General features: G+C 43.9%; 1 protein-coding gene across 1 annotated transcript in view; it reads left to right on the plus strand.

The window, feature by feature from the left end:
• Nucleotides 1-25669, plus strand: part of TMEM71 (transmembrane protein 71) — a 237562-nt gene that overhangs the window by 96079 nt on the left and 115814 nt on the right. The window contains exons 2-4 of the mRNA XM_078686134.1: nucleotides 7704-7770; nucleotides 21018-21236; nucleotides 22760-22935. Coding sequence (XP_078542260.1) covers nucleotides 7704-7770; nucleotides 21018-21236; nucleotides 22760-22935 — 462 coding nt within the window. The remainder of the gene's footprint in view (nucleotides 1-7703; nucleotides 7771-21017; nucleotides 21237-22759; nucleotides 22936-25669) is intronic.

Below are 25669 nucleotides of genomic sequence, written 5' to 3' on the forward strand. Positions count from 1 at the left end.
CGCATGTGACAGAGCTGCAGCAGGAGATCAGTTGCAGAGTTAAATAAATAATGCTAGTACAGGCTACTTGGGGGGAAGAAAGGTTACTTATTTTAAGTTGTTAAGTGTGCCAGGACGAGGGTCGTTTTCCAACTGTGAATGCCAGGAGTTTTAACCGGATGAAACTGGGGAAGATTCACGATGCCTTACAGCAGCTCTGATATATGTGAGCAAATATGGCTGTGTGGTCTAGTGCTACGTAGAGGTCTGGTGGTAAATGTAGGGTTAGTGACAGCTACCTGAATATATTTATCAATAGCTCAGATTTTGTTCTCAATGTCACAGCCATATTCACACTAAAACAAAGATTATATTTATTAACTAGAAGTGATTGCATCAACTATAGAAAAAGCATAGAAATAGCTCTAGGACGTCAGAATGACGTAAATTTAATATTACATAATCTATACTACTATTAGAAAGCAAGAACTTTGAACCTTTGAGGCGGGTAAACTCGGGAACCACAGCGCCAATCCACACACCCGATACATCATTGTAATCGTCAGGGTGTGCAGATGGACATAGGCTATATAAACTATAAAAATATGTGTTATTTAAAAAAAGTACCTTAAAGATAAAAGTAGTCTCTTCAAAGTAGCGCCGGCCGCGACCTGCGTGCTGACGTCAGGAGCGCGGGGAGGAGCGGCGTCCAGGAGTGGCGGACATGGCGCGGGGGAGGAGCGGCGACGAGCGGCGGACAGGCGGTGAGGACCGGCGGACAGCCGGGAGGAGTGGTGAGGAGCGGTGGAGCGGTGAACTGAGGAGCGCGGGGGAGGAGCGGCGGCTGAGGTAAGGCTCCGGGGGACCCGGGGGACCCACAGACAATGTCAGGGCAGGCGGGGGACGGGGCAGGCGGGGGATCGGGCGGGCGGGGGCCTGGGCTGCTGGACAATGTCGGGGCGGGCAGGGGTTGGGGCGGGCGGGGTCCCGGGCTGCTGGACAATGTCGGGGCGGGCAGGGGTCGGGGAAGCCTGATTGCTCCCGGACAAGGTCGGGACGGGCTGCTAGTGTCAAATAAAACAGTAAAGCTTCAAAAAGACAGAAACTGGAGTCACTGAAGGGAAAGTCACAAGGCTGTAGGTGATGGCAGCCAAATGGAAAGAACAAAAGTGGATCTATTATAACTGGATCTTTAATGGTGGAGCTTGTAGAACTGCAGTTTGACGGAATATTGAGGAAACCCAGACGTGCCGGCAGCACATCTAGGAATGCTTACACAAAAAAGCAGGACTAACTAGCAGTCACAGTGAGGCAGTCAAAACCTAATGCAGAATGTAGACTGGAAGCCATGATGGAATGGTAAGTAGTCAATGCTTTTTGGGGGACAGCAGACAGCTTTAAGATGGCTACTGCTGATTTGTGTGTGTTCACATAGACCAGGGTTCTCTAAAGGCGGTCCTTGACCAGGTTTTTAAGATAACTGCATTTATCTAAATGTGGATATGCCAAAAGTTTGTCCAGGATCTGGCCCTCCAGGATCGACTTTAGAGAACCCCTGACATAGACCACCAGGGTCTGAACCAGGAACTGAACCAAGAAATATCCCTGCACGTTGGAGGAATGACCTGAATGGAACCAAGAGAAAGCACGTGTTCTGCACACAACTTTAAGGGTTCTTTGCAGAAAAGCAAGTACTCTGGGAGGAAACTTGATTTCTTGTCCCAAAGACCAGGCGAAATAAGATGAAAATGATTCTATGCAAAGGCTTTAAAATGTAGGGTGAACCTAGGATTGGAAACTGAAACCTGACCTGCTAGAACCACGGTGATATGTCTGGATAGTCCGACGAAAACTGTATTGAAGTCGTAAATTAAATCTACTTCAAGAAACATAAGACACCTGTATATTTCTTCTTTTGTAACCGTCTATTTATTTGTCACAATTCATTTGCATTCCATTAGTGCTGTAAATGTCTGTAGGGCCAGGGCAAAAAATAACAACAAACAATACCTGTGTAGGAAACCATGTATGATGCTCTGTTGACGTTTTTACCGAGGTACTGCTTAATGGTTTACTTTAATCTGCTTTACATCCTTCGTATACAATCCTTATCCTGTCGAACAAGGCGAGGCCTTATTTGGTGACCTGGAGCATTTATAAGTTACTGGAAAGCATCCTGCGAGGGGACCATTGTATTCCACTGGTGCCCCAGGTGCTCCAATTATATTATTGCACTCCCCTTCTCATAACCTCTTTCAAAGCTTATTTTACAGGACGTAGGGGTTAGCAATAGAACCTGACCTATTATATAATTCAAGTTAATGTGACGCCAGTTATATAGCTTCACAGAAGAATGTTTATTTTATGTAAGTCAGTTAAAGAAACAGTTACAAACACAAAACCATAGAAAATAGAAGGTGTTAGCCGTAAAAGCTTGGTGGTCTCAATATGAACCAATATATTTGCATACATTTTCCATGCTAAATGCTAGATTTTCTGTAATATTGCCTCTCTGACATCATCTTATTTATCTATGTATTTTCAGTACATTTATATAGAACACACTACATTTAAACTGTTTCTAGGGTTTCGGAAGTAATGTTACCGATAGAGAGCAGGTTCTGTGCAGACTGCAGTGGCGGCTTTCCTTTAAGGGCTCCAAGGCTACCCTCTTGTTTTAGGGCCTGCTTTTATCATACCAAGAGTGAATAATGACCTATTATTCACTCTTGGTATAATGAAAATAAATGTTGAGTCCAGCCGGAAGCAGCTAGCTAGTAAAGCCATCCGTTGGCTGGCTCAGGCGCATGAAGGCGCCAGCACAAACCATCAGAGACATTGCCTAGGGCTGATGAAATTCCAGCCCTGAGTCGGGTCCCTGGCGCCCCTCTGTGTCTCCCTATCTGTGAGGTGACAAAGGGTCACCGCTGGAGGTAGCCACTGGTGCTGCAGGCCTAATGCTGCAGTGTTTGGGGCTACATGCCAATCGCTTTGCCGCCCTGCCCTTTCCCAAGCCGACACAGACAGGCTGCAGCCTCGTATCTGGGACAGTGCAGGCTCAGGGCTTCGTGCTCCAGTGCAGGTTGTAGCAGGCAGGAGCAGGTGCCTAAACAGGACCGGTGCAGGCAGCAAGGTAAGTTAAGAAAGTGTTTAAATGTGGTGTGCTGATGTGTGAAAGCATGTGTATGTATGAACATATCTATGTGTGAGAGAGAGAGTCAGTGAAGGAGTGTGTGAGAAGGAGTGAGAATAGTGAGTATGAATGAGAATGAATGTGGATGATCGAAAGAGAATTGACAGTGGGCGAAACTGAATGAGCCAGGATGAGACATACAGCCAGATTCATAATTGAAAAATTGTCTCGCAAAGGTCCAGATTCTGAGAATCTGGCCCTTTGCGAGCGCAATTTTTGCATTTGGGATTCATCATCCCAAATGGAAAAATCGCTAATTGCGAAATCGCAAAATTGCGAGGAATAGCATTTAAGGAATCTCTATTTGAGATTCCTTAAATGCAATTCATTATCCATTTTCAAATTGCGAATTCGCTATTTTTGGCCGCTATTTACCGCGAAGTCTGACTTCGTGGTAAATAGCGAAAACTTAGAAAAATGCACTTTAGTGCATTTTTCTAAGTTGTATGTTACACACACACATGTCCTTTGGACATGTGTGTACGCAACATCAGTCTACATTGACATTTCAGGGGTGCTACAGGGTGTCCTTTGGACACCCCTGGCACCCTTGAAATCGCATCCCTATTTGCGATTAGCAAATTGCTAATCGCAAATAAGGAATGACTACCCATTCATTCCTATGGGCCTTTAGTGTCAGGGGGTTGTACTGTGTTTGGTACGTTGCTATATTAGGTCGTTGTGTTGGAGCATTTTATACACTTTACTGTTTTGTGTCAGGGCATTGTAGTCTGTTTTGGGGCGCCGTTATGGAGAATTTTGCGGTGTAATAGAATGCGCGGTATTTGTGTGCGTTGTGAAGGTCTTTTGCATGCATGTGGAGGCGGAGTGCGATGTAATGGTTTGCTAGCTAAATGCATGCGATGTAAGGATGCATACGATGTAGAAAATGAGATGTGATGGTATGCGTTGTTTTAGTTTGCGTTGCATCGTCATGCACCCTGTGATGAGTGGCTCTCCCGCTGTGCCGGGGAGAGCCGCGGTGAGTGGCTAGTGACTTTGCCGAATCATCAGGCCTGGTTGGGGGACCCGGTCTCACCGGGACCCCCAGGTGAGGGAATGCGGCTTGGGGAGCCACCCGGACCCCGTACAGCTCCTCGTGTCCAGTCGGGGTCCCGTTCCCACCCGGGACCCCCACTTGCCTTTGTGTTGGAGGGCAGCCTGGCGAGCCCACCCCCGTCTCCCTGCACAGCCAGCACCTTTGTGTGCTGCCGTGGGAGCCGGCTGGGCACTTCTGGCCTGCCCACTTCGCGTCCTCGCTCTCCAGTCTGGACAGGGCACCCAGTATTAAAATTGTAATAGGGACTCCCTGAGACCAGTATTAAACCACTATATCTGCACATTTTTTCACGTGTGATCCAGTTTCTCTCATTTTATGTTGTATTGTCTTCCCCCTCCTTATTGCTCCACCTCCAGCGTTGGTCTGCGCGGAGGTGTGTCAGCAGCCCTATGATGAAGCATGACACAGCTTGCTGTGTGTGAGGGCAGTTTTGATCACTTTTGTGTATTTCCCCCACACTAATTTTCCATTATCAATAAACAAATGGCTGGATCTCTGTGGTATGCTCCTTGCCCAGAAGGGATCATGTTATATATTATTTTGGCAGCAGACGGGCTTCTCCCAGAGCATCCCCCACCATCCCATTGGGCGATGGCTGGGTTTATCCACCTTACTTTATGCTGGTTTACCAAGCGCATAAGTATGGCGCTCTGTAGTGCATGTGCGAGTGCCTGCTGTACGGCACATGCTGTAGGGCCCTTTTTGGTTTCAAACCATCTGCTGCCTTCAAGCCCATTGCACCGCGCATGCACCCTGTGCCTGAAAGATACATTGCTGCTCACGCATACTATGATTGCATGCATGTAGAGGAGCTGGCGTAGCTTCTTATGTGGCCCACTGGGACTGACCGTAGCCAGGCAGAGGAGCTGCTAGAAACTACCGTGGAGCTGTTCTTGTGAGGCCAGAGGCAGAGTATCAAAGCAGAGTGTCAGAGTCTGGGGATGAGGCTATTTTTCAGGGGTAAAACTGTTACCTGTTGGCAACTGTAAACACAGCCGGTAGTACAGATCTGGGATCAGTCCTGGGGTGGGTTAGTAGGTGGGGGAAACCTACCAGCAGTCAATGAACGAAGGTTCCTGAAGGTAAATAAATGGACATCCTGGGCCATTGGTGCCCTCCTAACCTTTGGGCAGCCTGATTGGGGAAAGCAGAATGCTAAAGCTCAAAAGCAGAGGAAGAGGACTGTGACTACTCATGCCTGCTGCATCCTTGTTTCAAGAGTTAGACTTCCCAGCTTTGGATGAGTACAAAGCATGTCTTCAGCCACAGCCTAAAAACACACAGGGTGCTGCTAAAGTCAAAGACCTTATGGTGGAAACGTAAAGCACTCTGATAACTAACCCCACTCTCACAGCTCTCAAAGACCAGCGGGGACACACAACCGGAAGCACTCTCACAACCCTCACAAAACAGCAGTAAATGTAAAAGGTATCGCTAATAACTGAGAGGCCCTCTTCATTGATTGGTGAGTTTGTGGGTGAGCTACTATGGATGGGCGACAGGGTGGATGCAAGAATAAGCCAGTGGATACCCGAATAGCTGCATGAGTGACTGACTACATGGACTATCCATGGCTGGGCCATGAGCAGATGGATGAGTAGTTGCATGGGTCGAGGCATCCTAGTGTTTTCACTTATAAACCCAAACTATTGGTTTTGCCAATGGTTGTTTTTGCTGGAGATAAAAACTGAGTCAATGTTCAGTTTCACATGCAGACTAATTAATTCCAATCAAGCAAAGCAATTTGGACATCAAGTCTGTAGACCTTCAAAATATAATTTATGGCAACTGAAACCAGGTTACACGGGCGTGGAATAATCCTTGTTTTCGTGTACACTTTCTACAAAGAGAGTCACGCGCTGAAGTTGGGGTGCTTTCAGACATCATTTCTTGTATATCTTCCTCAGTCGAAACCGTACAATACATGTGTGACTCAAAGCGACACCTGTGATCATGTGTCAGCGTGGGCAGCTCTCTCAGAGCTGTTGTCGCAGGACATGCAGCGTGTCTCATCTGTACCTTTGTCGGTTGCTTTTCCCTCTATCTATATATATAAAAACAAAAGTATGTCTGTCTGTCTGTTTGTCCTTTATGCATTACTACACCATTCATCTGATCGCCATGAAACTTTGGGAAGTTGTTGAGTACACTCCCGCGAAGGTTTCTGGCATAAACATTTTTTAAATATCGGTCCCCCAGGGCCCTCATAATCTTTCGAATACTGATGAACGCACCAGACGAAAAAACAACAAATCGTGTATCCATAAGCACTTGAATAAATAAATAGAATTAAAACACCATTCATCCGATCGCCAGGAAACTTTGGGAAGTTGTTGAGTACACTCCCGCGAAGGTTTCTGGCATACAGTTTTTTAAAATATCGGCCCCCCAGGGCCCGAATAATGTTTCGAATACTGATGTATGCACCAGACGGAAAAACAAAAAATCGTGTATCCACAAGCACTCGAATAAATAAATAGAATTAAAACGACACTTTCAAATGTTTTCCATTTTCCATTTTAAATTAATTAGTTTCAATAAAAATGACACAATGTAAATTGAATGTTGTCATGACGAGTGTCCTTTTCCTTGAATTTCCTTTCTTCAGAGATCGTAGCAACGCGCGACGGGTAAGTTAGTACCTCTATAAACCCTTCTGCGGCTCCTACTGGTGATGCTGGAGTGGGGGCGGCGGTGGGGGTTTATGGGGAAGGGCTGCGTTTAAGGCACAGTTGGACATATAACCACCAACTTCGGTTGCACAAAAACAGTTGTGTGTTGGCGGTAATGTCTTTATCAAGTAACCTGGTTGGTATGTGTGTCGTTTTGACTTTGCCAGCATTAAAGTTGTTGTTAATATTTGCATTTATCATGAGCAGTGCGTGCTGTCCGCAAAACACAGGACAATGTCATGTCATGTCATGTATGTTGCTTGTTGCCCTTTGTATTTCAATAAATAGTTGTGTTCTCGATAAATAAAAAATAAAAACTCTTACAGCTTTTACTGCCAAGAGATTACAATACTGCTGGTTCAAATCTGTTCATGTAATATGACCAATACGGTATACCTCCAGCAAATTAAAAGGCCGCTGCCACGAGACAGTGCACCTGACGCGCAGCATTGAAAGTTTCACCCCCGCATAATTACAGCACTCTGCAGCACTACTAAATTGCCTTATGAGAGTACGACGACTTCGTTTTCTGCACCGTATGCTGCCTAAAGAGGTCTTTGGGCATTTTTGAAGCGTTTTCTTTTTGTATATGCCTGTAGTAGAAAAAAATCAATACACTTCACGTTAAAAAGTCCCTAGCATGAGTGCATCAAACAGGAGGTGCGAACCACAGGCGACGGCTGCGCCGCTGTCAGCCCTTGATGACTGACAGGCATGATACTTTGACCCCGTGGATGGTAGTATAGCGGTGGCTTGTTCTGTTTATTCCTTAATTGTTGTCTCTTTCGGTTCCCCACAGATCCTCCAGTCCGACGTACGCCTAATGTGGATCTACACACCAACGTTTTTGAGTATTCCTTTTCAAGGTAAATAATGAAGAAACGCATCTTTTTATATTAAAACGTGGATTTTAAAGACTTTGTGGTCGGTAGTTAGTCTCTACATAACAGGGATATTGATCCATCTTTTCGGACCAAGGAAATGGCACAAATTCCCTCCTTAATAACACTGACAGAACGCCTCATGTACCAGGGGCGCACCAGTACACCAATGGACACAACTCGCTCTTTTGTATGAACACCACGCAATGGAATATTGGGCCAGTTGCAGAAAGCCATTTTGCCATCGCAAACCCTGTGATTTTGCACATTTACTAGGTTTACGACAACAAAATGGCATTTTTTCAATTTCCTAACACCATTTTGCAATTCGGACGCGCAAAATAGGTTTTGCACTCCATTCTGAATCGCAGTAAGGAGGGGCGCGAAGGGGGCATATTGTATATATTAATGGTTGCTTCCACAATTGCAGTTATGGAGACTTCAGAGGAGGCGGTAACTGATTCACAAAGGGGATTTTGCCCACTTTGGAACCTTTGCATGTGTGAATCATGAGGGGTGGCATCGGGGGCAGCGGGCAGGTCACAGGAACATGATTAGGAAAAGCCACACTACAGTTCAGGCTAAGAAAAGGTGCAATTGAAAATAAGCATGTCAATCATCATGCAGCAAGTAAAACAACAGTTAAATAGAAGGGATACTTCATGTTTTTAATTGGGCTTCAACGTTCTATTGTATGAACTCCTGTGTGTGAATCTGGAGTTACATCGGCCACAATACCACAGGCTCATTTTAGGATGTAAAAGGGATGCGTTAATTATAAGCATATTTGAACTTAACAATACGCCTTAAAAAGACAAAATAATGCAAATCGCTAGAAACATCCATCTCTCACTGGCCTCATGACACTCCAGTCAACAAACCCCAGTATATGTCATGGAGACATCTTCAAGCCGTGATGGCACAATAAGTGCTGCAGTCCGCAAGAGACGCTTTAACTTACAGGCCATGGACACCCCTGATACCATATCCTATGCACTTATAAGCAAGTTAGCTAATGCCAATTTTGGGTGAAGCAATCAGGCATACACCTTTTAAGGGTCAGAGCACTGGCGCAGAGGTCTGTTTGGCAGGGATCAGTGCACTTCAGAGACGAAAAATCAGCAGCATCAGTCCAAAAACATGAGGATTTTCATGGAAACAAGAATTTGCAACGCAATAGGTCTCACATTTACGCGAGTTTGAGCTATTGGCATTGTAAATGACAATGCCTTTTATTTATGTTTTGGTTTTTAAAACATAAATAAAAGGCATTGTCATTCACAATGCCAATAGCTTAAACTCGCGTAAGTGCAAAACCGATTGCATTGCAAATGCTTGTTTGATTATATTGCACACACCATTGACCAAATGCCATCTGGGCATCTACCAAGTGAGCTACCAGAACATTAAAATACTCCGACTTTGATCATACCTGAGGGGCACCGAGGGATTCAGCAAGGTAAGTCCGACCACCTTCGCAAGTTTTCAGTAGGAGGTGTTGGTGCTGAGCATTGGGGTTCCTACTCATAAAAACTCGTTTTCTCTAATTTTTCTACCTTTCCATTTTAATTTCTTGTCTGCTTTTTTTTTTACTCATGCCTCACGTTTTGTTACCCCTCTCTCTAGTTCTCCAATCTCCCCCTTTCTCTCTGTTCTTCCCATTTGTCATTTCTCTTCTTTGTCGTCCCATAGCTACCTCTCGACCCCCACCTCTGATCTCTCGTGTAGTGTTCTTGTAAAATGTTACTTATGGGCTTCCTCATAAATAACGGGGAACAAAAAGCAAAAATAAAACTTTAAGCCTAGCACCCGCTGTAACTGGTTAAGTGGGGCTTCCCTACCCCTACAACAGGGGAAGAAGCAGTTAGAATCTGACACAGTATGGTATGTCCAGACAGCATTTAACACCAAGATTAATGGGGCCATAATTTGATCTATCAAGAAACTAAACATAGTTTTAATGCCAGCATATAATAACCCTCTTTTCCTATCCATACTCATTGGGGCCTATTCACAAACTGCATTTTGTAGTACATTTAGTAGTACTACCGTGGTAATGTTAAAAGTACTACAAAGTGCTATTCACAAAACTGCAAATGTTAATCTCCACCTCCACCTCACTTATCTTTTCTATGGGGGAGATCCTCACATATGTAAGTTTACTAATGTGGGAGGAACCGGGGGAAGGCTGGAAAAATGTGCATTCTTACTACTAAATGGGAAGCTTTAGGGAGGGGTAAGGAGTAGGAGTTTAGTGAGGGCTATGGAGGGGTTTACAGAGGATCATGCACCCACCCACAAAAGAGTAAGCCCAATGTTATTCACAATTTGCACTTTTCAGATTACTATAGCAAAAAGGACTCAATAAATGTATTCCCTCTAACATTTCTTGTTAAAATGCATGAAATCACTTTTAAGTAGTTCTATACACCATTTTTATTAATTCTGGATACATGGTAAATAATATAATTATTTGAGGTGTTTTTATTTAAGCTTCAGAAAAATCATTGTAATCTAATTTAAAATATTCAAAATAATTTAACTTTGATGCAGCGTGACAAATCTCCACTAAACTTTCCTAAAAAAGTGCTATTTTCTTTACTAGTTTGGGCATGGAAAGTTTCAAGTTGATCTCTCAAGGGGGAGCCAAGAAAAAGGGGGAGGTTCTAAAATGCTTTTACCCCATTCATTTTTTTATAGGTAAGTTAGACACAGTTTAAGCACAATCCGCTGAATGGATTGACACCAAATTTGGCAGAAAGCTAGATCGTGCTTCAGAAAGAGAGTTTTTGGTGTACATTTGTTCAGTAGTTTTGGGAAAATTAAGGTTATAACAAATTGTTTAAATCAGACTGCGGAGGATCCGCAGAGCCAACAGCTCTCATCCTGAGATCTGATTGGTTCCCACCACATCAACCAGGAAGTAGTGGCAGCCATCTTAGAATTCAGGACTCAGCCTGAGTCCTACCAAATGCAAAAAAAAGACATAAGGGAGCAGGGTAGGGATACCACTATGTGGCCCCCCCCCCCAAGCCTTCAAGAGGCTTCCGGGACCCTTATCTCCTGGTGCTGACATCTTATTGAAGGTGAGGGGGTTCGCGCAGCCCTCTCCCCAAGCCAGGAGTGGGGGGCCACGCAGCTCCCTGCCCGAGCCAGAAGAGACCCCAAGGATCCCATTCCCCGGGGCCGCGGTTTCAATAAGGGGGAGTGTGCCCCCCCTCCCAGAGCTATACAATGGACCCGGGGTCTCCATCCCATGAGGCCAGCTCAGTGATGGTGTCCCGGGGTCCCCAACCCCCAGGACATTATGTATTTTACTGTCCTGGGAGTGGACAGAGAAAGTACAAATGTTCTCCCACCACCCGGGTGCATAAAGTTGCTCTTGTCCGATGAGAGTACAAAACATTTCCCTGCATGTGCTCTGAGGCAGGGAAATGCATTGAATAGCTTCCACTCTGAGGTAGGAAAATATAACTGCTCCGGTCGGGTTGGGACAATGCTGGCTCTCGGTGCACCCGTGATGGGTGCAAGCAGGGGACTCAATGGTCCTGCGGCGGCCCTTGTTCGGACCAGGACACTAAGCGAAAAATATATATATAAGTCATTTATGTAGGTATTTTTATAATTGTATTTTTTGGGGTGTAAAATGTTAAAACGTAGAATAGGAGATATGTTTGTTTCATTTGTTTTCTAAAAAAATATTATATCTGCCTTTATTTTCACATTTTTCATAAAAAGTATGTAAAAAGAAAGAGTCGCAAATATGTAGTTTAATAAAACTTTATTAAATATTTTTAAAGTAATCAATAATTATAAATATTTGATTGTGTGTATTATTGAAATATACATTTGATTACAATTATTGTTGATTTTTAGAGAAAGATGATATATCTGCTTTATTTATAGGGTGTTGGGTGGGGAGGGTAGAGGGAAGAATAAGGGGGTTTGGCTGTCGGCAGGGGGTCCTGTGACAAACTCCCTGCCGCTCACTACAGCCATGCTCGTCATGGGGTTAGTTTTACGTATGGTAACAAAATATATCTTTACATTAAAATAAATCAAGAAATTCACTGAAAAAAACAAAGGTTAAAGTAACGTTATAATTAGGTGAAATGTTCAGTAACAGTATAAAGTTTTGAACTCTAAAAAACACAGAAATTCACCAGTTGTAGTTATCACAAGTAAAAATAACTAGTGCGCTAAGGAAATTATAACTCGAGATCCTCGCAAAAAAAAATGTATCCACCTCAGACCCTCATGGAAAGATGGGTGTAGATCCATCAAGAAGGGGCTAAGTAAAAGTGAGATCTCTCAAGTTAATTCCCATGCAAGACTTTGCTTACCAATACTCAAAGAAATTGCTGAATTCAGTTATTAGTTGAGGGGAGTGAGTACCCACTTCAAATAGCTACAGTCTTTCTCAGCGAGAACCCTTAGAATCACTAAATTAACCTGAGCTCAACCCACTGGTAGCTATGGCACAGAGTAGGTAGGCTTGACTTAGAGGCAATGTGTAAAGCATTCATGCAATACTAAAACAGTAATAAAGACAAAATGCAACACAATAACAATCCCAAAATGAATTAGAAAAATAGAGTGAATTGTAATAAATAAGTCTAAGTAAAAATAGCACCATGAAGTATAAATTAAAAGTGATAGTCAATATTTGCAGTAGAGCAGGATCTAGGTGCTATTTGACACTGGCTGAGTTGGAGCGTGGATCTGATATACCAAGTAGGTTTTTCCTGGGCAAAATATTTTACCTTCTGACTTTAGTCCTTTAAGTCCGAACCCACCACAGGAGTCTACTTCTTTGTCCTGGGTTCAGATGGGACAACAGATCCAGTCTTCAGGGCTCTTTTCGTATCACAGACAGCAGGTCCAGTCCTGATCTTTTTTCTATAATGATCAGAAGTGGGTGCCTGGAACTGCCACATTCATGCCTGGCATAAGCTAGTGAGTGAGAATGACCCCTGAGGTTATCCTAGCCTATGGGTTAAACATTCAGAGGTCTAACCCTACCCACTTTGGGCATTTCCACGATTTCAACAAGTCTTCGGCCATACTAAACTTGGGCTCTGATGGCTGAGGGTGTGTTCGGGGCCTGTACTATGGTAATCCTGGTGTCCTCCCACATCTCACACTCAAATCCAGTTTCAGACAGTCCTTGTAGACCCAATATACTCAGTTACAGAAGATTGGTAACATCAGTGCTGAGCTCTGAGCAACCAAATGGTGGATACACATAAAGGGGCTCATTACCGTCCGCCATCGTTTCGTATTTCGGACCGGCCGCTCATGAGTCGGCGTTCCCACAATCACATCACCATTATTTTGCATTGTGGCGGGGATGCGTTCAGCAGCCCCAGCAGCAATGCACAAAATGAAGGCACTTGCATATCCCTGCACTACATGGCAGGCACCATGCAGTGCCTTCCACATGGTGCAGGAATATGTAGGGGGGCCACATAGGTGCCGCCCAGTGCTTTTGAACCAGGCCCAAGGATAAAGGGGGGCCTGCTACAGTCCACTAAATCTGTTTCCACCTGCCTTTTCGTGGCGGGTTGACTGCCGTGAAAAGACCGGGGAAAGGGCTATCATAATCCCAATGGCAGTGCTTGGCGGACACCGCTGCAATGCTGGGACTGTGGTGAGTTCTGAAAGGGGGTCAGATACCGTCCACCTGTCGGAACCGTGGTACACGGTCTTTCCGCCCACCACGTTTCTGACCGCCTTGGAAATCTGGCGGGCGGAAAACCTAGTTACGATGGTGGTAAACCGCCCACAGACAGGCTGTCGGTGGCAGTTTCACCACCATCGTAATCAGGCCCAAAGTGTTTTGCCATTCTGTTTCCCTCCTATGAAGTGTGCTCCTAACATTGTATGTAAACTAACCCTGGGCGTAGTTCACGTTGTAGCACTATGCGTAGCTACGCGAAGTGCCCTTCTCACTACGCAAGCTACGCAAACTGCGTAGTAGACTGTGCAAAATGCGGTTCGCACTGATTCCACAGTGCCGGATGCTTGTCCACACTGTGCAATCAGTGCAAACCGCATCTTGCACAGTGCAAGCGGTCGTTTTCTGCCGCTCGAGTAGATTTGTACTCAAGCGGCAGCTTTCTCAACGCGGACTGGTAGTTTCTCATCGCGAGCAGTAGCGAGCATACGCGACCACTCAAAATGAGAAACCTGACCTCCCTGCATTGAGAATCTCTCCAGAAGGTTTATTTTCCACGCTCTCGATCGGCAACTTTAAGATGCTGATCGCGAACAAGGAAAAAGTCTCGCCGGGATGGTATTTTGCTCGCTCTTGGTCGCCAACTATTAAAAATCTGACTTTATCAACGAATTGTGTTTGTAATAAATATTTTTAAAAGGAAAAAATATATTTTAAAAGGTGTTTCCAGTCATGTTTCCATTGTCACTGAAAGCGGCACAATGGGTGCTGCAGTCCATTTGTGACATTTAAGATACAGGCCCTGGGTATATCTGTAGTCAGTAAAAAAGGGTATATAGAAAATGCAAAAATATGGGGTGACCTTGCAGACCGGTGCAAAATTTCTAACAGCCGTTTTTGAGAAATTGGCATTCAAAGGGGGCTCCACGGTAGCCAAAAATTTAAACAATGGCCATTCTGATTGGTCAAGTGAGCCTGTTTTCCCAATTGCCATTTCGGTTCTGCAGGACTGAATGATCTGATAGGCTGGCCGCAACACTGAAGAAAATGTAACCCCTACCTATACATCACTCAATGACTTGGTCCCAAAGTCCTGAAAATGTCATAAAAAAGCCAATGAAGGAGCAGGGCAGGCCAGAGGACACCTTCCTGTAAGTTAAAACTGATTTCAGGTCAGCGGTACTGTGGACCAATGAATGATAACACAGTATGCACTGTGTTCTGAGGTACCAGTGTACCAAAAATGCCTACATTGTTTTTACAATTGTCTGGTCATTGATCAGACACTGCTACCAACTGCCATTGTACAGGTTGTAGGTTGTGTGCAGTGGGGGTTCTCCATCTGCAGTAGAATGGGCACAGGGCAGGGAATCGGGTTGGTGGAGGTTGTTTGAATTGTAAAAAGGGGTTGATGTCCCAGTGAAGTCTATGGAGGTATTTTGGGGGTAGGAGTCACCAAAGGTGTGGGACTTGACAGATATGCTATGTGTTTAACATGTAATCAAACGTTATATCCATTTTCACTTGAATGGTGATAGAAATGTAGCCACAGTTGTAGCATGCTTAATTACTTCTAGTAGAAAAAATCCTACAAGATGCTATCACAATTCTGGATGGTGTCATGAGTGATGTAATCATTTATGTCAATTAACATGTCATGAGTGATGTAATATGTGAGGTCATAAGCAGTGCTTGGCAGGAATGCAAGTTACAGGTAGTTCACTAAACTCTAACTGGTGAATTTCTGTGAGTTTCCAGTTTTTAAATGTTAGTTCTTATCTTATTTCAACACCTAACAATAATGTCACTTTAATCTCTGTAGGCCCGATTCACAAAAGTAATCTGAGACAAAATCCTAACTTTACGACTTTCGGTATTCACAAAAGGCATTTAGAAGTAGTAAAGTTTACTAAACTGAGAAAAATCGTAACTTTAAGACTTTGGGTATTCACAAAAGGCATTTAGTAGTAGTAAAGCTAGGAATCCTAACTTTACTACTACTAAATGCCTTTTGTGAATACTGAAAGTCGTAAAGTTAGGATTTTGTCTCAGTTTAGTAGTAGTAAAGTTAGGAAGCCTAACTTTACTACTACTAAATGCCTTTTGTGAATACCCAAAGTTGTAAAGTTAGGATTTTGTCTCAGATTACTTTTGTGAATCAGGCCCTGTATTTTTCTGTGAATTTTATTTGATATGGATATGTGGAGATTTTCACAGTTTAAATGTAGCTACAAGGCAAGATTTTGCAGAACGATGAATACAGAGATTATATGGAGAGAGAGATAGAGCATGAGCATACCGTTGCAGAATGTAGAACAGTAAAGAGGTTAATATCACCCTTAAACACAATGTGCAATAATGTCATCACTTGCATTGGAGCGCCCTATGGCTCTCATTATGAGTCAGCGGAACAGTATTTAGAGGCATAGCATCTCACGACTTGAACACAACTGGCCCAGTGTTCCTTTACCTAGTTTATCTGGGTGAAGGAACAAAATACTTGATTGTACCAACCAGTATTTTCAGCTGGTAAAATTCCATTAGACTTTAGCTGCAACAGCATTTGTTCGGCACCTGCCATACAGCCCCACCCAGCACCTTCCCCATAGCTCATTTTTGCCACTTCCTTAGAGCAGCATTCTGGGGTATTATCTTTAATCGCATGGCACTGGTGGTGTATTCAATGCTTCAAGTGGCACTTGTCACTTGTAAACTGGCCGCACAGCTCTGGAATCTATCAAAGGATTTATTTCTCCACCTTAATCTTCGAATTCCATTTTTAATTTGACAGTTCATGCAAAGTATGTCACTGCGAATAATCATTCAGCAAGAAATTTTACCGTGATGTGTTCTACAATCAACATACCGGTAAATACAATTCAAAGAACGAATGGCCTATTTGACAAAATAATGATTTCTATTGCATACATTTCTGTTCTTGCACGTACATATTATTGCCCAATGCATTTCGGGATCTCTGTCCTTTCTCCAGGGGCCGCTGTGGAAAATATAAATAACAGTAATAAAAGGGAGGACATTTCACCAGTCCATCTATTTTAGTGCTCAATTTCAAACGAGCTGCTAATTAGACAAAGTCACATGCATGTTAAGAATACTATTCATGCATAAAGAACTGAAGTTGGTTTGAAGTGACAGACCCTGGTGGTGTCTTACCATATGGTAACATACATTTTGTGTGCATAATTTGCACCTCACCAGTACCATGCAACTCGTAATGAAGGCCTATGCCTGAAGGATTTGAATTAGTTGTTAAACTCATTTCAGTGCTAATGTGGTGTAGTTTCACGATGCACAGTTAAATTAGTGTAATGTCTAACAGCCAGATTCATGAAGCAAAATTGCGATCGCAATAGCTGCGAATTAGCTATTGCGATCGCAATTCACAGAAAAGCAATTCACCATTTCAAAATTAGCGTTTTTGTGAATTCGCAATAAAAAATGCGATTTTGCTAAAAAAATTCGCAGAATCATGGAGGTACCCCATACCGAATCGCAATTACCGATAATACATGGAATCTGCGAAACATTTTGCGAATTCGCTAAATAATCGCAAATGAAATTCATGAAAAATTGCAATTAGCGAAATAGCTGAAAATCGCTTTTTGCGAGGTGCAATTTGGGAAGAACCAAAAGCAGGTGGTAACCATTAAGGAAAAAAAAATCCCTAACGAGCCACAGGTGCAGACCTGAACAAACACACTTAAGGAAACAAAGTAGTAGCATGAGGACTCTCACAATGCCAGGACTTTACATGGTGGTTAGGCGGCGCAGGCTCCAGGCTGCAGCACGTAACAGGCGCAGGATCCAGGACAGAAGATTCCGCTTGCGGGTCACCCTGCTGGGCCAAACAAGGGAGCAAATTTACTCGAAGTACCGCCTGAATGGGCCAATGATCCTAAAGCTGATCCGGGACCTGGACCCCCTGATGCAGCACCCAACAAGGAGGACCAATGCAGTGCCCACACATGTACAGGTCTCGTGCTGCCTGCACCTACTGGCCCCCGGAAGCTTCCAGGGGATAGTCGCTGTTGCAGGGGGGATATCCCAGAGCACCATGTCCCGCTGCCTAAAGAGTTTCCTGGAGGCAATGCTGAGCCGCCTTCACCACTACATCTCATTCCCCACCACCCAACAGGACTTGAATGAGACCAAGGTACAATTCTACAACGTTGCCCAATTTCCACAAGTCATCGGATCCATTGACTGAACCCACATCCACATCTGCCCACCAGCACAAACCGAGTACATGTATAGAAACCGGAAAAACTACCACTCCCTCAATATCCAGATGGTGTGCAACGCAAAGACTTACATCACGGACATAGTGGCCCAATACCCGGGGAGCACACATGACTCCTTCATTTTCAGGCACAGCGGCATTCACAGACGACTGGCCAGGGGAGAATTTGGCGAAGGACACCTACTAGGTAAGTACACATGCCCCCATACAATACACTGTGATCATGTAGCTGCGCAGAACATGCACTCACCCTCTGCTCCTTTCATTCAGGTGACAGCGCCTACGGTCTGCGTGAGTACCTACTCACCCCATACCTCAACCCTGCACCACCACAGCAACGGCGTTATAATGCAGCATACATCCGCACTAGGAATTGCATTGAGAGGACATTTGGGCTTTTGAAAAGCCGCATCCGCATACTGCATAAGACTGGTGGGGCCCTCAAATACGAGCCTGAGGTCTGCTGTCGCATTGTTGCCGTGTGTTCAATACTGTACAACATTGCTACCAAGCGCAGGATACCTGTTGAAATATCTGGCAGTGAGTCGGAAGGGGACAACCGCCCACCTCCACATGCGCGTCATGCACCTGGGGAAAATCCTGCTGAAGGACACAGACGACGCAACCAAATCACTAATACTTTTTCTAGTCCACCCACTCCCCTCACCCAACACTTCACTCATGCATGACAATTGAAATGATGACATGAGTCTGATGTACTGTTATGGAATTAATATTATTGTTGTTTTCACAATAATATTGCATATTTTCAATTAAGATACATTGGAGGTGTGTATTGCTTCATACATCTAATGTTTTGTTAGGGGGCATGCTTTTAGCATCAGCATGTCCCTGCATGATGGTTATAAATGTCAATTGCGCCTCCGGCCCGAGGCTCCAATTCTCCTCTCCACATCTTCATCCTGATTTGCCCGTGATGACCCAGTGGGCCTGCTGCTGCGGCGGGGAACTCTAACTGGTGGCAATGACAGGCTGCTGTGGCTAGATGTTCCCTCACTAGCGTCCTCCCCTCCTGCCTGGCCATGGACAGTTGCCTGCAGAGCCTGAACTGCAGTGGTTGCCTGTTCGAGTGCCCGTGCCACGTCCTGGCAGCATTGGACCATCTGAATTTGCATGGCCAATAATCTACGGGACATCAGGGAAGTTGCGTTGCCAATTATATAATTGGAGCGCGTGTACGCCGAGAGACGTGTTAGGAGCTGGCGGTGGCGTCGCCGGTTGAGGTCCCGCTGGGTCAGCATGGCCTCTGTGTTTGCCTCAACTGCTGTGGTCATGCGCTCCATCCGGTCGGACAGCTGGCCAACATTCCTGGCTGTATTGTGCAGCTGCAGGTGTATCGCTGCAAGGTGTCGTGCTTGTTGTTGGTGGACGCGCAGCATGCGTCGCTCTATTGTAAGACCCGGCACAGGCACAGTCACCCCCCTCCTGCCGGCACTTGGTGTACTTTGGCGCCGCTCCCTGACCTGTCCGCTGGACTGGGTGGGCACAGTAAGTGTGCATTGTGTTGGTGGCCTGGCGGCTGCTGGTGTTGCCGATGCCACTGGCATGGGTCTCACAGTTGGCGCTTGTGGTGCGCCTGTTGTCGCTGGTGCTGCAGGTGGTGGTAAGGCTGCTGGCGCTGCAGGTGGTTGTGAGTCTGCTGGCGCAGGTGCTTGCACTGATGGACCAGGTTGTGTGGATGGCTGTGCGTCACCATCAGAATCCATAGAATTCTCCACAATTTGCAGCCCCTCACTGTCGCTGCTGGTATCTTCAGCGCCACCTGTGATATAAAGTGGATGTTGATTAATGAAATGTTTCTTGCACATGTGAGGCTGCTACATGCCTGCTGGCTAGCATTCCCTGCCTGGCTGTTGGATTGACTCTATTAGGACATATCTTGTTGTATGGGGCTGAATGTAAATTGTGGTCAGACTACATGTCCCACAATGCAATAGGGATTTGCTGGAATGCATGGGCTGCATGACTGGGGTTTGTAATGGGTAGCTCTAGGGTCATGGCCATTGTTAGGGGACAGGGTCGCAGTCGCATGGCACTTACCTTGGCTGGGTCGGGAGGAGTCCAGCCGGGTTACCCCCACGCATGCCTCAGGTTGCAAGGTGTCCTCAACGAGATCCTCCAATGGGGTGTTGGGAGGGACTGTTGGGTCTCCCCCTCCTGTTACAACACGCTCACCCAGCCTCTCGGTGATCTTCTCCTTGGCACGACCTCGGAGGTCGTACCACCTCTTCTTGAGGTCGTCGATTGATCGCTGGGTGACTCCTACAGAATTGATTTTTGCGCGGATGCGCAACCAAATTGGCCGGTGTCGGCCTCTGGCACCCTCCTGGAGTCCTTCCCGAACAGTCTATCGTGATCTTTACTCACTCCCTCAATAAGATGTTCAAGCTCCTCTTCAGAGAATTTAAGTTTTCTTTTTTTCCCTGTGGAACTGCTCCCTGCTGCTTCCTCTGACATAGCTGCAGTGGGGTGTATCCTGTATCAAAGCTGGAGGTGTTGTAGAGTGGAGCTCTGGACAGTGCTGCTTCCAAATCAGCCTCAGTATTCAGAATGAGGGAGGGAACTGCCTGCTTCCTGGTTGTGATGTCATCACTGTGCTCGAAATGCGACTTCCCGTTTTTGCGATCTGGCTATTAGCGAGATCGCAATTTGCGAATTCGCTAATGGCGGGATCGCAATTTCAACACGGAAAATGTCCGATTTAGCGATTTTTCTGCGATTTAATGAAAATCGCAATCGGCTTTTGCGGCCGAATGCAAATCGCTATATTTTATTGCAAAAATTCATGAATCCCATTTTGCGAATTCTAAATTGCGATTCGGTATTTCTCGCAATTTAGAATTCGCAGAATATGGCCTTCATCAATCTGGGGGTTTGTGATTTATTTACCAAGAGAAATTGTTACCAAACATATAACTATATGTTCATATTTATAGATCAGAAACACTTTTTTTGTTTTTTCAAAACATGTTGCTACGCCATTTTACCATAATAGTTCAACATAAGCATTAATATATGTCAAACGTGGTTTTTCTTTGTATTATCTAGACACCACAAGAAATGTACATATAAAGTATGTGTTGTTTGTGAAGCATGCACAAGCCACACATACTTTATACCCAATTGACTGGTGTCACACTCTTTAAAAGTACAGCCATCATTTCAGAGGAGAGTGATATGATTGTTTTAAGATTATTGGAGAAACTGTTTAGTAGAGGAAATGTATTGGTCTTGTATGTGCCACAAAACAATCATTTTTTTCTCATTTCCTAGTGACAGTGATGCTGGTGACTGGTTTCGCAATTGCTCATTTTGCGGTGATTCTGCATTAAGTACCCTGTCGAGATTTTACTTGACATGTCGTCATAGCCCACGACTCCTCACCAATGGCTACTATGTTTTGGATGAAGACAGTATCCTCAGCAGTGAGGAAGGCAATTTAACCCTTTCACCAACGAAGACAAATGTCACTTATAAAGAGCGTCTAGTAAGGTATAGTAAATAAAAGCCTTCCATAATCACACCTTTATCGATTTTGCCTAAACAACATTCATAGGAGAGATCGTGGACTCTAGTCGTAGGAACTTCAAGCCTTGTCTCGTCTCATTAGTTGACTTCATATATCCAAGGGAACCTTAAGGCTCCTGCACTGTCAGAGTGGGCAAACCACGAAAAAAACATTACCCATCATCCACCTTCCTTGCCCCAGTCATGACAAAGTGATGTCTTACTAACAGATTCTAGTAACACTCTTACTTTTTTTTATTTAACATGTCATAAGTGACGTAATAAATGAGGTCATAAGCAATACCTGATAGGGGTGAAAGTTGTAGTATTTTGACTAAACTATAACTGGTGTATTTTGGTATTTTTTTTAACATTCTCATTCCAACACCTAACTATAACGTCACTTTAACCTTTGTTTTTTCAGTGATTTGTTTTGCTTAAGTAGATCCAAACACAACTATAGCGCAACTATAGCGAACAAGATATGTGTAATTAATCAGGATTCCACAGATTAAGGATATCTTCCCAAGATCTACTTCCATGGAGTTGTGTATTTTTTGCACACACGTTCCTGTAGGTGCACACGTGTATCCTGTTTTTTACGTACACTTCTGTATAGTAAGTGCTGTGCTCATTTGTATTTTATGCATGTGCATGTAAAATTAACCAGTAACAAATGTGAACTGGCCTTATTGGAAATGGTTGCAATAATTACAACACAAAGTCCGCAGGTAGAAACAATTAAACATAGACAGAATTTCTTTAATTTTTATGGAAGCAGCCCCACAAGCAGAGATCGCAGGTGACCAACTAGTAGCACAGTTTGTGCTTCGTTCTTATCTGGGGATACTTTGTTATTCCCCACATTCCTGGCAACCCGTTCTAAAGAAAATGTATTCCAGATTCAAAGCAGCGGTCAGTAAGGTTGGCCTCTCGGCCAAACATTTGGGCCTCACTAACGAAGCTACCCATTTTGGCTTTAAACCCGATGTACTTAGCTTGTACCAAATTTCTCTCTAAACTGTTTTTCTGTCTATCCTAGTGCTGTTATGTCCCTTGGGATGAATGTTGCGCTTTATAAAAAACAAATACAAACGTGGTGGCTATGATTAAAGTCTTTAGGGCCAAGTGTGTGTCATTGGCATGTTATGGTTGCGAAATTGTGGGCCATGTTCCTGCATCCCAGCTTCAGGTGGTTGAAAATCCATTGTTGAGAATCTTGCTCAAAGTACCAGTTAGCACTGCTTCTGAAATTCTGCATGAGGAAGTGGGCATTGAGAACATTTCAGATTTGATTAGACCACCATCAGCTATATTGTGTGATTTTATGATTCTCCTGAAAAATCAAATAAAGTTTACTCTACCAGTACAGTCTGTACTATACTAGTTCAACTCCCAATGTTTGCACAGAGGGAGGTGAATACATGTTAATCCAATGCTGTAATCAGGTTTAATTGATTAAACAAAGTGTCAGAATCCTGCATTAATGCATCCCTATGTCTTCTCAGAATTTTTAGAAGAAAGAAGAAAAAACTTTGCAAATCTCTTGCCAGTCTTTTCGACATGAGTCAAACTAACTCCATGGTGGGCAGCAGTGCGATTAGTGATATGGTACCGACAAACGGATGTGATTTTGAGGACAACGAGGACAGTGATGCAGAGAACGAAAGAAACATCGATCCTGGTAAATCTTTGCTACAGAATCACATTAGAAGGTCACAAGTGTACCTATGGGTAGATATGCGAAGTACACCAACTGTTTATTATTCAGTTGTAGAGCATTACGTAAATAAAAGTAGAAATATTTGATGCTTCCAGCTGTGGCAGAATTTAAACTTGGGGGTGAGAGGCGTGCAAAACCGAAATTGTGTCATTGTTTTCTCAAAAGTATGTCAAATGAGAGGAACATTATGTGAAATTGCACAAACATTATCTGAAATAAACTTTGGGGTATCTTGAGTGAAACTTTGAAAGCAAGGGTGTACATTGCATTCAAAACTCACTCGATAATGAGAAAATGTCTCTTGCAACACATTTTGTGTTCGAACATCTCTCTCATAAAAATGTTTTTTGTTCGAGTCATTCCTCTGCAGCCACAAACTATACAATATTTCACACAGGCCTAATTTCGATATTTTGTGTAGTTTTCATAACAAGAAATGGAACCAGTTATGCAAATTGTGCAAAAAATTCACACAGGTCTAGTAAAAATGGAAAAGTGGTAATGGAAAAGTGCTACATTTGGAAGCACATCCACCATAGTTTTATCACTTTCATTAGTAGCATAATAGGAAAGTGGATTTATTTCTAGATTTAGCACTTCCTATGAAAGTCAGGGAAAGCAGAAAAATATTTAAGTGAGGATTGAAAAAATTAGATAGCAAGTGCACTTTTGCTTAAGATTTAGAGAATTGTACACCGTGCACTTAATGTTAGGAGTACTCCTGGAAAATGGTGACTGTCGCAGCTTTCTAGAAGTCCACCAGGAATTTTTGGAAATTCAAAAAAATGTGTAAACCTACATCCAAACGGCTTAAAACATGAGTATAAAGTTATATATATTTTTTTATTGGGCCGTAGGTGTTAAATGGCTAAAAACTCCCATTTGGTGGCCCCTCAAACATTTAGCAGCTAGACAGACCAAAAGATTGCCAGTTCATCTCCCATTAAAAAGTGCATAAATACTGGTTTGCTCATACAGCTGCCCCTCACCCAAGGAGACCGAGCCGTTAGAATGCTAGGATTAGCATGAGGGACATAGTGCTCCCTTTGAACCCTGATGTCATGAAAGGGTTGACCACTTGTCCCACAAGAGTCTGCTATTTGCTGCTGAGGGGCCAGGGTAAGACCAAATCAAGTAAACTACAGAAAGAAGACAAGATTAATGGAGGCCTTCTTTTTGACCCTGACACTATCTTCAGTATCCTTGAGACCAAGGGCAGGGAAGGGTAGCAGGCGCTTCCTCTTGCTGTCCCTAATTAACATCCATGGTGGCATTGCTGTAATAAAGCAACAACACCATTTCTCTCAACAGTAGCCAAATGGGACCATACCTTGACTAAATCTCAAGTTTGAATTATCTTTCAGGAGAAGTACAAACTTGTGTGTGGCGTATGCTTGGATTTTGAATAAATCTGATCGCAAGCCAACATTGCACTAAAAATATAGCTGGTGTCAAATCAGAGATTGTACATTTTATATGTTCAACTTTTGGAAAAATGCTGCTTTTTCAAATAAAACATAATGTTACAACTCACTAATAGCAACAGGATTGCTCACTGAATTCCCACATTGTAAGCATTTACACATGTGGATTCTATAGCACAAACTCAGCTACATTCATTTGAGAGATGTACAAAACTGGATGAATAGGAAAGTTGAACAGAAGAAAGGGGAGAGAAAGAGTGCAGGCAGAGGAAAGGGGGTTACCAGCTAGGGTTACACGTGGATAAACTGTTGCTTAAATAGAATGGATCATGCCAGATCTGATGCAGACAAATATCCATATCATAGGAGCACAGTTAGAGACGGCTTGGTGTCTTTTCTTCTTTCTAGCTTTCTTGTCTCTAGTTTGATGGTGTTGATGCTGGAAATATGGTGCAGAGCTCAGGTTTGCTGCTTTGTAGTCGGTGCAGCAAGGATATGGATTGACAGAGTGAGACAGTAGGGTTATTGAAAAGTGAGCAAAATTCTGTTAAATTTCCTGAGACCCTTAATCAGTTGCGCAGAGGTAAGAACTCTCTTCAGAGGAGCTTATATGCTTACGGGATGTGGGTAAGCATGGTGTTGCCACCACCAAAATGAGACTAGATCAGCATTTGTACATACATACAGACGTCTGCTTAAGGAAGAAAACTGTTGCTCTGTGGAACATGATGAGTTGGTGGCAAGTGATTTGTAGCTCCTTGGACTATGTGAATTCTGAAGCTGAGGACAGGATCAATGCAGAATCCCAGGAGTTGACGCATGTGAGCAGTTGTGGGTTGAAGCCATCATGGTACATTGCTGAGAGCTTCATTAATAGACATTATTTCAGATACATTGGAGGCCAATTAGTCCTGCCCAACTAAATAGTCTCTAAAGACCAGCTAGACATCTGGAATGAGAACTGATGGAGAAGCCTGATCTAAATAAATGTAGTTTTCACCTTAGTTTCATATAGTACCATAATGTAGATGAGACACCAGACCAGGCAGGAGGAAGGGCAAGGTTTTCCAAGTGCAATCACACTCTATTTTGAAGCAGAGGATTAGGGAGCGTATTTCTGAATCCATTTTGTCTTGGAGGTCTTTCTCTGTGCTGAGGTTCAGTCGAAGAGTCAGGTCTTCAGATCCTTGCTGAAATGGGTCAGTGACGGGGATAGCCTGAGGTGGAGAAGCAGGGTGTTTTGGCGGCAAAATAGGAAAAGGATCTTCCTC

This window comes from Lissotriton helveticus, chromosome 4_1, assembly GCF_964261635.1.
Source record: "Lissotriton helveticus chromosome 4_1, aLisHel1.1, whole genome shotgun sequence".
Taxonomy (NCBI): Eukaryota; Metazoa; Chordata; class Amphibia; order Caudata; family Salamandridae; genus Lissotriton; species Lissotriton helveticus.